General features: G+C 47.2%; 1 protein-coding gene across 2 annotated transcripts in view; it reads right to left on the bottom strand.

The window, feature by feature from the left end:
• SYNPR (synaptoporin) overlaps positions 1-13,887 on the bottom strand; it is a 110,533-nt gene that overhangs the window by 32,036 nt on the left and 64,610 nt on the right. Inside the window, exon 1 of one of the 2 annotated variants that reach the window (XM_026857246.1) lies at positions 13,426-13,641. The exons of the other annotated variant lie outside the window; for it this stretch is intronic. Coding sequence (XP_026713047.1) covers positions 13,426-13,449 — 24 coding nt within the window. The 5' untranslated portion in view covers positions 13,450-13,641. Of the gene's footprint in view, positions 1-13,425; positions 13,642-13,887 lie in introns of those variants that run through there. 2 annotated transcript variants of the gene reach the window in all.

Genomic DNA, 13,887 nt, shown 5'->3' with positions numbered 1-13,887 from the left:
TGTTAAATATGTGCCGTGGAATAAGTGTTTCTACTATAACATTGTAGAGTGTTCCTTCATCCTAAATGAGACACTTCCTCTGTAAATAGAAGAAGTTTGACCTTACACGTAGTGCAGCACTGAAAATCAGTATTAATCATCTCAGTTTAATTTGTGAGGCGACGTCAGAAAACAATAGATTAAGGAGAACAGGAGAGATTAGTACTGACCTGCTTTCTGCCCTAATTAATGGAGTTGCAAATGCAAGTGTTTTGCGGATACATGGGGAGGCACGAAGATTAATGCAGCCATATATAAAGAGGGAACTGAAGGGCTGCAGTGTGAGATAGACGTGCCCCAAGTGAAGAGCCATCACCTCTCAGCATGGGCACAAGCAGAGGAAAGATAGACAATGGAAATGCATCGCCTTTAATCAAGTATTGGAAATCAGTATAGACGCGTGCCACCGCGATTATTCACCAAGGCCATGGAGCCATGCCCCAAAACAGAGCTCAGGCGATTCCTTTGCAGAAAGGATCTCCTCCAGAGCTCCCAGCTGCTCCTCTCCCCTCCTGAGAGCATCTTTGACAGCAGACTCAAGCACCCAAAGTCTCAGTCCTTCAGATAACCCACACCTAGCCTTTACTCACCCTTCAGCTCTTCACAGAAGCTTTCCAGATGCTTCCGCTCATTCAGCAAACCCTTCAGCCTCCTTCCTCTCCAGCCACAACCCACCAAGGCTGCCCACCCGCTGCCATCCTTGCTCAGCACACGCTCTACACCCAGGCAGAATCCATAAGGCAGGTGGAAGAAGAAAAAGGACCCAGCTGGTGATTTTTATACCAAACTTCAGCAAGGTCTCAGCCAACCCGAGCTTGGCTCTCTGCCGAGGCTGGATCAGGTGCTGCTAACGGCTGGGACAGCCCAGCTGCCAGTAACGCCCAGCCAGTCCCCACAGCTGTGTGCTGGGGCCATGCAGCACCTTTTGGAAGCATATTTACGTTTTGCATTGAAGGAGAGCAGGGTGAGGGCTGTAAATCAGTGTAATTCCATGGGGTATCTCGGCCAAGCAGCGGGCATAATACTCCCCTTACCCAAGCAACCTTCTCCTCCTACCTGTGCATTTTTCCTTCTTTTCCCCCCAAATTTTGCTGCTTTATGTTGTCAGTGGAGTGCCTGGTGCAATAAGCCAAGATTTACTTGTCAGGTTTTGTGCACACTGTAATTCCATGGCAGTTGCAGGAATGCTGTAAACACCACTGTATTTTATTATAGCAGGATTTGTGTAAATGGCAGTTGTAAACCCCATAATGGGAGCTTTATGGGCCAGATTCAATAAAACCTCCATCTGCGAGATAATTTTATTGTATCTGGCCTCTCTGAAATTGAAAAGTTTATGGAGAAAGGGAAAGCATTTCCCTATGTTCCTATTTACTCTTTGCCTATAAATCCACGCTCAGTACTAGTCCCATCTGCAGTGTGCATGCATATTGCTCTTCCCCTTTACATTAGATAAATCTCCCCAGCACACGGTTACCTCTGCTTAGCACATGGCTCCTGCCTCTCAAGGCTCAGCCTCGATGGCCAGTGCTGCGCTCGCCTTCCCTGGGAAAGTGCCAGCCAGCAGAAACAGTCCCCTCAAGGCAACAAATCTTTGCTGCGGTGGCTGTGCCAGGCTGCTCCTGCCCACTGGCATGGGAGCTGGGCAAAACCCAGCCACCCCCTGGCACCCCGTCCCTCCCTGGCAGCGATGCAATGGGGAGGTCCGTGCCTTTGCTCCCGCCTGGGCTCTGGGGGGAAATGGAAAATGTCTGTCCCCAGCCTGGATCAATGCTCCTCCCTCGATGTGGGATAACACCCCAGGCAAGCATCCTGCTCCCTCAATGTGCACTCTGGAAGCAGTTACCAACCCACCCAAGGAGGCCCCAGGCCAAAGGCAGGGGGAGGAAGGGATGTTATTTGGGATGTTATCCCTGGCACAGACTGGAGCAATGTGCATCTCCCGTGTCCAGTCCAACCTGGCTGAAAGATCGCCCTTCTTCCACGTGGTTTCAAACATGCCTCTAAAAAGGCAGCACACCTCTGAAGCTTGCAATGCGTTTCTGCACGGTGGTTAGCATCCCATCCCCTGCTCCTGTTATGGGATATTCCCTCCATGACCTTGCAGCCTTGGCCTGTGCTATTGGTACATTTTTGTAAGGAAGTCAAGTAAACCCTATAGTCTAACTTATCCAACAGAAATTATATTTATTATGGTACTGTGCAATAATAAACGGCCTTCCCTGTCAAATCAGATTAGCATGTTTTAAAGATCAGTTGGCATCCTAGCACTTTGAGAAAAAACAGCAATATAACTGCCAGCACAGAGAGCACATGCTTCTCACACCAGCTCAGGGCAGGCAAAGGTTCATCAGCTTGATCTACAGGATCAGCTGGAAACTTGCCTTCTTCTGATGCCAGGATTCAACACCATGGCAATGGATCCTCTAATTCAGTATTCAGGAGCTGTTATTTATCCAGACTCCAGATTCCAGGCCGGTCCCCTCGTTTCCCAGCCCAGCCGTCCTTGGTGGCCGGGGGCTCAGGGCGTGCGATGCCCTGGGGGAGCTGAAGTCCCAGCTGTGCATTAGACAGTTGGCAATGCCTCAGCACGCGACCCCAGACATCACTCATCCCATCACGGAAGGGAAAAACGGGACGGTTTCCCATCACTTCTCTGCGTTTGGCTCTCCGACAATTCCCCTCAATGCCTGCTGAGCGACAGGCTTGCTGTGCGCACCAGAAGAAGGCAGAATGGTTCCTGACAAGGCGAGTTAAAAGGCTTATGTAGAGCATGTTACACCTAAAACATCCTGTTAAGAAGATAACACTGTCATTTAAAATTGATGAAACTTTTATATAAGCCACTTGCTTTTCCCAGGAGCACGTCTGCCCCTTGCAGCAGCCTTTGGCAGCTTGCTGGCAGATGAGATGGAGCCACTTTGGGCATGCACCTCTAATCCCCCTCATGCAAAGGAGAGATCCCCCCTCTGCCTGAGGGCTCTTTGGTGACTCCTCCAGGATAGTGAGACCTTAAAAAGAAACTATGTCAGGCTTGCATGGAGCTGTGGTGGCCAAAGACAGGCTGCGAAGGACACATAACTCGCTCTGTGGGTTGATCTTCAACATTTTTACTTGGGGTTGAGGGAGGAAAATGGGAACGAGCCTGCTGGACACTTTCCCAGAGAGGTCCCCTCCAGCCCCCCACTCCTGCCCTAGCACTGAAAAGCTGAGGGGAACTCCTGACACTGCTAAAGAGCAACCTGAAATATTTGAAAACGCCTCCTCTTGTATTAGTCATTTTACACATTCAAAGTGTTTTACAAAGACATATTTTTTTCTGGCATCATTTCTGGATATAAGACTTCCCTCTCTCCAGATCGCCATAATAAAGAGACTGCAAAGCATTTGCCAAACGCTATATTGCTTTACACTTTCTGCCACTCACCACGGCCAACGGCTCACGTGAGACTGGGGAGGGAGTGGGCAGCTCCAAGGGCCCTGGAGACGTCCCCCCGCAGCCAGCATCACTCACCCAGCAGAGTGACTCGTTAAACTGGGATTATTTATTTATAGAGCAGAACCAGTAATTGAACATTATTATTAAGACCGTAAAGGGAAGGTTCAAAGGCACTAAATGACTGTACGGGAAAACATTTACTGCAGAGATGATGGCCCAAAATATGTCACCAGTGAAAGATTAGGAAGCACTCTCTCCTTCAGGTCTCTGCCTGTTTCTTTTTTAAAATCTGGCATTTTTCCTGCACAGATCTAAACTGCAGACTTCCTGGAATCACTTCTCCTACATACAAGGCTTTGTGCACTGGAGATTATCAGATTATTGACTTTGGGATTCCTAATTATATCAACTTGACTGGTTGATGAATTGGAGGTGGATAGCATCGCAGCCAACGCAGTGCTGGGGGGTAGGCGATGACTAGCAGGAGTCATTTTCCTCCAACAGCTATACAGGGAGAAAGCCGAAATATATTCTGCTCCCGCTGAGAAATAAACCCTAAAGCAATAGTTCACTAATTGCTAGGATTTAGCGTGCCCCCTTACAAGTAAACAGCAGCATTGCAAAGAACGATCCCGTGTCTGCTCAGACCTTGTCTGCACAGAGGGGAAAGCCCAGGGATGACGGAACGTCTAGGAGTTTGGGGCTTGAAGAACCACATATGCCCCATCTGGGGAACGTTGTACGTCTACCCAAACATCGACCCCAGCGGTGCCTCAGGTTTAGCACTAAGCAGCTGTCCCGCATCAGGGGGCCCTTGCAGACCACAGGCACCTCCTGGGTGTGGTGGCATCTGGGAAAGGGCTTTTGGTGTCACCGCGCTGGAGCTGGGGATACACAACCTGTCCAGATCTCACACAAAGCACCTCATAGCTTTCACTCGGCTATCAGACTTAACGTTTCCAGCATCTTCTGAACGGGGAGTGGAAATGCAACTACAGTTGTGTTGGAGGAAAATTCTTGCATTAACAATTTTGTATGGCTTTACACTGAGCTAAATGAATGAGGCCCTTTCTTACGCATCCATGTGGCAAGGACAGATATAGCTGGAGAACACGAGGCTGGTGGGATCCACACGGTGTGAGCTGCCATGTCCCCAGCCACTGCCACCCATCTGGAGGAGACCAACCTGCTGCAAGACCTCCCCGCTGGGCTGGGGTCTTCACCGGGGCATTTGCAGCAACAAATCTCTGTTTGGCATTTTAGGGCACCCCGCAGAGAGCAGCCCTGGATGTTGGTGGCTGGACAGAAACACCTGACCCCATGGTGGGCAGGAACCCTGCAGCATCCTCTGTGTAAAGCTCAGCATTTCATTTAATGTTTTGTAATTTTAAAATTAAAAAAAAACCAAACAACTTAATTTGATTCTTAATGGAAAGATTTATGGAGATGAAATTGGGGTATTTTTAGTGAGTAAAGATCATGTTATAATAATTTGGTTCTACAATACTTTAATCCCAAGGAGACAATTTTCTCTCTTTTTCTTTGAAGGAAACCTTTATCTTTTTTATTCATCTTCCATTGATTATGCTAAAAATCCCATTTAGTGCCACCACCTAATGGTATGGTAGTCTTTTCTCATTATATTTTAATAGAATAAAACCCAGCTGTATATGAGAGGATTAGATAGCCATTCGTTGAGGTAAAGAACATTGTTCCTCCAGATGGCCAGACGGAATCTGTGTAATGCTTTTCCTATTTATTAAGATCAAAATGTAATACGAGTTGATGAGTTGTGTTTCATCCAGTATTTAATGGGTCAGCCATAAAGTTGAAAGCTAATGCTAAGGTTGGCATCATGCATGGAAGAGTTAACAGGCAGAAAATAAAGATATCTCTTAGGGCAAAGCTACTTACACAAGTGGGGCAGAAATGCTAAGCTCTTCCAGGCCCTCTAACCATTTGTCAAAGGTTTGACATAATCGAAAACATTTACAAGGACCTGAGGGTTGGGTTTTGGGTTTTTTTGTTTTTGTTTTTTTTTTTTTTTTAATTGTATAAATTGCTTTCTGCACGTGGACATTGACAGATTGGCAATGAGTCTTCCATGAACCAAAACCCATCGATACTTGCTGCGGACAGATTTAGGAGTACCTGGGGTAATACGGGGTATACACGGCTTCGTTTGGGATGTATCACAGAGAGGTAGTTTCGCTGCATTTACAGCCTGCAGCTCTTTTCCTGCCCCAGCTGGAGAGCAGTCTGGAAGCTACAGCTCTTCCTCTGCAGTCTCTACAACTCCACATTTGTACCCTCTTCTTTTGAGGAGGTGGGAGCACAAGTTGGACAGATTTGTTTAGTTTGGTACATATGATCCCTGAATAACTCATGTTGTGACATGTATCACTTCATCAGAGACATGTGATCCTTTTTTTGGGCCGGAAAACTTTTCCAATCCTAAGACTGCTGGTATAAAAGACAGCCGTAGTGGTCTCTACCAGGATCCACATTGTGACAGTGCCCAGATCACCACAACTGCCAGCCCAGGAGAGCGGCCACCCCCAGGCTGGGTCCCCTTCCTCTTGCCCATGCCAGTTGTCCCCCCGTGTGCCCATATTGTCTCATGGGCTGCTTTGGCATCAATCACCTGTGACCACCACAGGCAAAAAGCAAGGAAAGCCATGGTCAGGTAAAGGAGAGGTTTTCTAACAGGTGATGCTCTTTTATTAACAAGTGAGGTTCAGCAACCCAGCCAACACTCAGGTTCATGCACAAATGTAATTCTGTTCCTGCTCCCCCTTGAAAACATGGGGTTTGTGCAGGCTTTATAGGCTGATTATATGGGATTTACTGTGTAACAAGTGTAAACATTTAATTATAAAATAAAAAAGGTTGGACGGCTGCTCGTTTCCTTGCTCACTTGGTGAATTTAAAAGCATCTGGTTTAAAATGGCCCACAATATAACATAAATGCAAACGGAGTGTGATCCAAGTTATTACTAAGCAGGATTTACTCCCTCTAATAAACACATGGATTTACATTATGGCTGAGTGACATCCGCACATGGGAAGCACTCAGCAAAGGGAAAGTGCCCCTGAACTTAATGTTGCTAAAACCCTGATGGTCGATAGAGCCTCAGAGGCTCAACGACAACCAAGACCACACCATAGCTGCTCCGCCACTGCATTGGATGGCAGGTGACTGCAAATCCAGCTTGCACAAACAGTGTTGTATGCAGTGAGACAAGGCACCTCTCCAAGACAGGGAGCCCATCCCCATCCCCAGCTCTCCCAGCATCACCACCAGGCCCCGCTGCAGGGGTTGAGGCCCCTGGCAGCCCCATCTGATGCTGCTGTAACCATTTCCTTATTTAATTTGTGTCTTTGTTCTTTCCCTTAGCTCCAGCTCCTCTTTCCCAGCACTACCTGGTAGACCTCGGCTCCACTGGAGCATTTTCCTGATATGATGACAGATGCACACAGCAGAAACAAGAGGCAGGAGTGCTCCTCTGACCAGAAAATGCTCTGACAGTTCAGTCCCCATAGCATGGCACAGCATGGGGACTGCGACTGCAACAAAACCCTCCCCTGGTCAGCACTGACTGAAAATTATTATTACAGGAAAGGCTTCTGTCCCTCAATCACACTGTATTATTTATGACCTAATGATTGCCCATTGACTAGCTGGGATTATACGTTCTCTAAGATGTTTATGGGTGAATGAAAGAGCATTAACCTCATTATTGTCATGTCCGTGCTCATCAGAGGCCATTAGTAGCTTCCTCTTGGCTCCCCGTGTTGCTGTGTAGCTATTTGGTGTCATCTGCTGCCTCTGCACCCACCCGCCCCACACGCACCCATGCCTGCATTTGGCTCTGTCTCCTTTCTCAAGCAGATTTAAGGAAATGGGTGAAAATTATTTAGCTCGGGAAGGAATCCAGAAAACCCCTGGGATTAATAATCTGGCGCAACAGCTTTTTTAGCGTGAGGATTTGAGAGTGCTTTCAAATTGCCAAGCAATGGGGCCTCCAAACCTTGCACACCCAGCAGCGCTCCGTCAGATGATGTCTGGCCATTTTCCATTTTTTTCAGCCCCACAACACTCATACGAGCAGGACCACTGGGAGCCAAGGGAAAAGCACATCTGGGTTTCTAGGCAGTATGTCTGCAAAGCCAACATGGACCACCCAGCCCTGGCCACTGAGGCATTAGGGGTGTCCTGCATTAATCGCAGATGTCCCCTTCCTGCTCCAGACCCAGCCTCAACAGGCACCTTTTAGTAGGGAGGATGGCTCAAGCTCTCCATATCAGAGCTCTGTCTGGCATCCTGTGCAGGTGGGACCCAAACGTGGGACACATCAGCTCATCTCAAACCAGTTTTGGATGGAAAATTCCACTGGAGCTGACTCCAACCTCAGCACCCGCCTCTGCGCAAAAGGCCGGAAGAAGATTTTGCTCCTGGCTAACTATCAGCCCACATGGTAAAAATAATTTCTTTTCTAATAATTAAAATGATGGGCTATAAATGAACGTTTGCTTTGCTGAGCTCTGGGAATTCACAGGGAACATTTTGAGCAAGAAATATTTTTAAAATTAAAAACTCCCTTTCCTCTTTGTTTTCGCCACTGCTCTTATACTCTGTCCCCAGAGATGGCATTGCTCTCTTTCCCCACACTTAATCATAAAAAACAACACCTAAACACAAATATTTTTAGCAAATGCTAATAGCAGTGTCCTTAAATTGAAATTAAAAAAATATTCTTTATCTCACTAGCTCTTGACACACTTCATCTGCTTAAGTTGTTCTGTTTCCTCTACATCCTCCCCCTTACTGTGCTCCTCCACACCTCTTGCCTATCTCTTTCTTTTCACACCCTTTCATTCACATTCCCTGAAATCTGCAGCCATACCTGTTTCTAAACACAAGAAAAGAGAACAAAAAAAAACTTGGCAAAAAACTTGCCTGAATGTTCTCCATTTCCTTTGCGGTTCAAAATACTTAATTCTGAAATAACCAGGCGTCCTTTCCTTTCTCTCAACTGTTAGCAGCTGCTGTACATCTTCTGTGCCACTTCCCAATGTACTTCAAATCCTCCCAGACCCCAGAAGAAAGCAGGCACTTGTACAAAACCAATAATGCATCAATATGTTTTTGGCTGTTGCAATCTTTATATCTGCACTGCTGGAGATGATTATCTAGCTTTTTTTTTTTTTATCTGTAGATTCAGACCTGTGGAACAAAACCAGGTCCAATAAAATAAGGAAGCAAAGAAAACACAAGCAGACTGGAAAAAGCAATTGAACATGCTATAAATTCAGAATCAGGTGAAAGCTAATTATGGCCACACTCACTAAAAAGATGAGGACACAGTGAGGGAGATAGACTTATTAATTATTTGTGTTATGGTAGCACTTAGAAGCCCCAATCCTTTATCTGGGACTAGCTGTGCTATACATGGCAAACACTTAACTATATCTTTGGGTAATTGCACACAGTTATAAGGAAAATGTGCAAATGCTCTGTTCTTCCACCTTCAGCGGTTTCTGGCCTCTTAATGCTGTTAAAGGAGTCCGAGCTCACCATCAATCTCATTCTGAGCAGGTTGTGGGATGGCCTCATGGGTCAAAGAACAAATAATTCAGCATGAGAGCACCCTCTACCCATAACTGGATTGGGCAAACCCCAGCAAACCCCCAAAGTGGGCATGAGGTACAGCCCTCGCCATCCCCATCCCCTGGCGTGGGGGACACAGCTCTCACTATTGCCAACAAGGACGTTTCATCCTCACTGACGCCGTGCAAGTTTGATTGCTTTTCTAATTAAGATACATTTTATGGTAATCTACCAAGCCCCTTAGACTAAATCACTCACTTAATCTGTTGTTAGTGCCCATATGTTTACAGCTTTCCAGCCTGCTGCAGCATATTTGCTTTGCCACGGCACCGGGGAAGTTTAGTGAGAGATGAGGCGCTGCGCAGGCATTCAGGTGGCGCAGAGCCCTTCCACCCAGCCAGCCTCTGCACGGACAGACAGACAGACAGACAGACAGCCCCGGCACCCGCTGGTTTGGAGAGGAGAGGAGAGGAAAGGCACAGCACCGCAGATATGGCACCCCATGCTGATCACCTGCCTCTTCCCCTGTCTCTACAGGAGGGCTCAGCACGTCTTTCTCATTTTCCTTTCTTTCCTTCTCACTTTTTTTTTTCCCCCTCCAAAATAAGACATTGTACATGACAGGAGAGGAAGGCTGAAGAGTGTCACAGTATCGTCGTGTCTCTGGCCCCACAGCTCACTTACCCAGGAGTTTCGCTGCAGGTTCAAGGGCTCTGAGCAGCCCTTTGGGTGAAGGGCAACAATCACATTTTGCAAGCTAAGAATCAGCACAGTAAGACACTCCATCCGCGCTGAACGCTGAATTAAATAAAAACGGAACAAGCGCTCCACAGTTCTGCTCCTGCTGAACCCACGAGCCTGGGCAGGAGTGTGTTCCCCCAGCCCCAACCTCGCCTGCAGCCCAGAAACACCGACGGGCCCCTTCCAACATCTTCAGGGCTGGCACTATGCCACCGCACGCCTGGGTGAGGAGCTAAATCTCTCCTTTGGGCCTGCCTAGGCTCCAGCAACCCTGCATCCTGCGTATGGACACACGTGTGCTGTGCTGGCAGGCCGCAGCTTCCCTTCATCTTACATCAGGCTGCCTGCCCAGCTCTAGATGAAGGAGCAGGGACATGCTCAATGGGGAGGTAGCTCTTGCCTGTCCCAAACCCACAGCTCTCCTCATGCCCTCCCACATGCCTGCATCCCACTGTGGCGCCTGCACAGGCAGGGCTTAGGCAGGGACCCAGGGACCCCAGTTCTGCTCAGACTAACTGGGCTGAGCCCCCCAGTCCACCACACACGAGCGTGTTTTATTTGCGAGGGTATACCATGCTATTTGAACTGATTTGTGCCCAGTTTGCTGAGGAAAAGAGAACCCAAAGGCAAAATCAGGAACGACCAAACTCTAGGTCAAGTTGCCATTTGATGTCCTACGTAGAGGGAAATACTCCCTGAAAAAAATGGTCATACAATTGTACAGGAACTCCTAATCAAGAGTGACATGAAGAATAAAACACCACCTGCCATCACCAGCAGTGACAGGCAGCTGCTATCCAATACCAACACAAATGCCTTCCCTTCTGTAGAGCCCCTATTGATCTGAACAGGATTAACAGAGGATTAACTATTAAGTCTTCCAAGGAGTTGGCTAAAAAAAATATCTGGAATTCAGAAGGAACCAGATATTTAAGAAGTCCATTTTTTAAGAGTTTAAGGAATTTCTCTGGGAACTGTTTGAGAGGAGCAGCCAAAGAGACAGGTCTCAAAGGAAAAGAAGCTCCCCAGGATCCAGACACCCCTAAAATAATGTTTCAAACCCTGATGCATCTGCTAGAAAGGGACAGCGACTCCTCCATCCCACTGGCGCAAACCTCACATTTTCAGCCCTGGCGCCTGTGGAACACCATGCTGTGAACCTGTCCCGGCAGCTGCACCGAGCCCTGGTTTGCACATAACCTGAGGTCATCTTGCAGAGAGGCTGTCACGCTCCCAGGGAGGTGATGGAGGCTGCTCCAAGGTCCGAGAGGTGGTTGGGGGTACTGGACTGGGGGCAAGCTGCCTCCAGACCTGCTACCACCAAGTAGCTGGAGATGAAGGAGCACTACACATCGCAACACTAGGATGGGCAAAAGGCAACAGATGGAAAACCATGATCGTTGAAGACTTTTGTATGTACAAGATGAGGAGCGGGGCAAGTTCTCCTGTCCCCCGAGTTTGTCTCGGCTGTATCCTGCAGAGAGAGCATGTAGGGCTCAAGGGATCATTTCTGCTCAGCCACAAGCTGCTCTGCCAAGGGAAAGTCTTGCAGTGATGGACTTAACCACATTATTCACTTTGTGCCTTACACTCCCTTGGCCGCTGGTGACCTGCCTTGGGGGGCAGGGGTGAGACCTCCCCCTGTGTGCAGTCAAACCAACTGTCCCTGGCCACTCTTCCTGCTTCAAAGCTATTAAGATGAGCTCAACTGGCTTCCTTAATAAACCACAGCCCAGCTTTCAGGGCAGTCTGGCACCCCTGCTACGATGAGTTATGTGGCACAGAAAACCCAGGCCTTTAGTTTTGTGGTGTAGGAAGCTGGAATCCTGCTCCTTGGCTCACACTACCCTTCCCCTCCAGATTTACCCAAATCTGCTCTTTTGACCATTGTCCTTCTGCTCACCTGGAGGACACTGCACTGAGCCAGACAACAAGGCTCAGCAAAGTTAGAAATGCTTAACGCTGTCCTCAGACAAGCAGAATTATGCTTAGAAAGTGTGTGTGATGTGCACACGCCCTCCACCCTTAAGGAGAAGAAGTCAGTTATTGTCATGTACTACGTTCTCCAACACTGTGCCGAGCACATGCCTTCAAGTTAATGTAGCTGGTATAAATATGTACGGTCCTTATGAAACAGCAGTCATGTAAAAACCAAAAAGCCACTGAACTGGGTGCCTATTAACTACATTTTCAGGAAGCGAGTGCGTGGGCTCGCCTGTACAACGCCCTGCGCCTGGCTGGCTGCCCGTGGGATGCTGTGCCCCGGCACCAGGGCTTGGGCAGCCACAGCACAGAGCCCAGCAGAGCTCACCAGCCCTCTGCAGAGGGGCACGCCACAAAATACTCCCATCGGCTGCTCTTCAGGCAAGTGCAACTATTCCGTTTTGGGAAAAAAAAAAAAAAAAAGCCAAACAACAGAAAAAGGAACAATTAAACTGGTCCAAATGACTAAGCAGTTATTGGCAATCTGAAATTTCTCTCTGGAAGAGTTTAGCTTGGACTGGCAGGCACAACATCCTTACCTTCTCCCGTTACAGTCCTCTAACATCTTATTAAAGTACACTTCATCTATCTATTAGCATACCCTGGAATCATTAGACCCAAATTATTCTGGGTTTAATACTTTGAGTTTCCGAGCAGATATACACTCAAGCATGTTCTCACAGCAGCTCCAGCTTGTGCTACAGCTGGAGTTTTTAAAGACTTCGAAACATCAAAGCAATCGACTCCCGTGGATATGATTCAAGTATGAAAGAATCAAAGTGCCAATAAATTAATCAATATAATGCTGCGAATTCAAGTATTTATTAGGTAGTCTGAAAGTATTTCAGCTATACATCTTGTTTTCCTTAGCCATGCTCTTACAATCACTGTCTTGTACTGCCTGGAAAGCACACCGGGAGCTATGATGGGGAGATAAATAACTGCCCCTTGCTGTTATTTACAGGTAAAGAGGTCTCCAAGTTAGCTGAGAGCGCTGAGGAATGAGGCTGCTGAGCTGTACAAGGCAGAGGCAGGGAGCAGAAAGTCAGAGCAACAGTCTATTGACCTGTATTAATGATGTTACACTCTGAAAAGCAAGCTATTTTCTTAATTACTTTAAAGATTTTCTTTATTTCATTAGTACATTTTGATGAGGAGCATGTTGCTGCCAATCTGCCATACTTCAGATTGATCTTTCTAAGGTAATATGCAGTCAGATATTCATACTTCAGCTTGATCAATATTAAATAGCTCTAACTGATTTCTTTTATATCAAATATTGCTGCATTATTTTGAGGCATCTTTGACTTAAAATGCCAGAAGGAATGTGATAAATCAGAATTTCTTTTCCCTTTAATCCTCACTCTCCACGTTTCTGCTGTAAAATGAAGTGCAAAACAAGTTTTCAAAGCAGGCACCCCCCTCTGCAAAGCAAAATACAAACCAAAATTATTTCAACGTATCTAAAACCCATGGAACAGTTGGGCTCAGCATGAGAGTACAAAGAAATCAAACCTCGAACCAATTTTGTAGGCTTCATGATTCCTGTAAAACCCCACTTCTCCCCCAAACAGTACAGTTACACAAATAAATAGAGATGCATATAACTTACCGGAGCAAATATCACCATACACATTTACAAAAGGATTTATAATCCAACTTGCGTCTCCTGAAATAAAGCAAGGTTTGTCTCATACTAAAAATAAAGGCTCCCAAAAGCTTCTCACAGGAGGGAGAGAGAGAGAGAGGGAGGGAGAGAGGGAGGGAGGGAGGGAAAGGGAGCGAGCGAGCACCAGCTCCTTGCCTCGCTTTTTATGAAGCAAATAAGGAGAGCAAGAAAATCAATGCTGAGAGAAAGTGAGATGATATACCAATCAGGCAGCAGCCTCAGCCTTATTTGCAGAGGGATGGCAAAATGCTCATATTATTAGACAATGACTACACACAGCCTAAGTAGAGAAAGCGAATACTTTCCCCTCGGTGAGAGGCTGATTGCTTTGTTGTGGTGCAGGTACCACCACAGCGGGCTGGGAGATGCAACCCCTTCCTCCCCCACCGCTGATGCAGCATCACT

This window comes from Athene cunicularia (genome assembly GCF_003259725.1).
Source record: "Athene cunicularia isolate RWA chromosome 12 unlocalized genomic scaffold, athCun1 chr12_part1, whole genome shotgun sequence".
In the NCBI taxonomy this organism is placed as follows: Eukaryota; Metazoa; Chordata; class Aves; order Strigiformes; family Strigidae; genus Athene; species Athene cunicularia.
The sequence above is the reverse complement of the archived record's forward strand: the minus strand, read 5'-3'. Positions and strand labels throughout refer to the sequence as shown.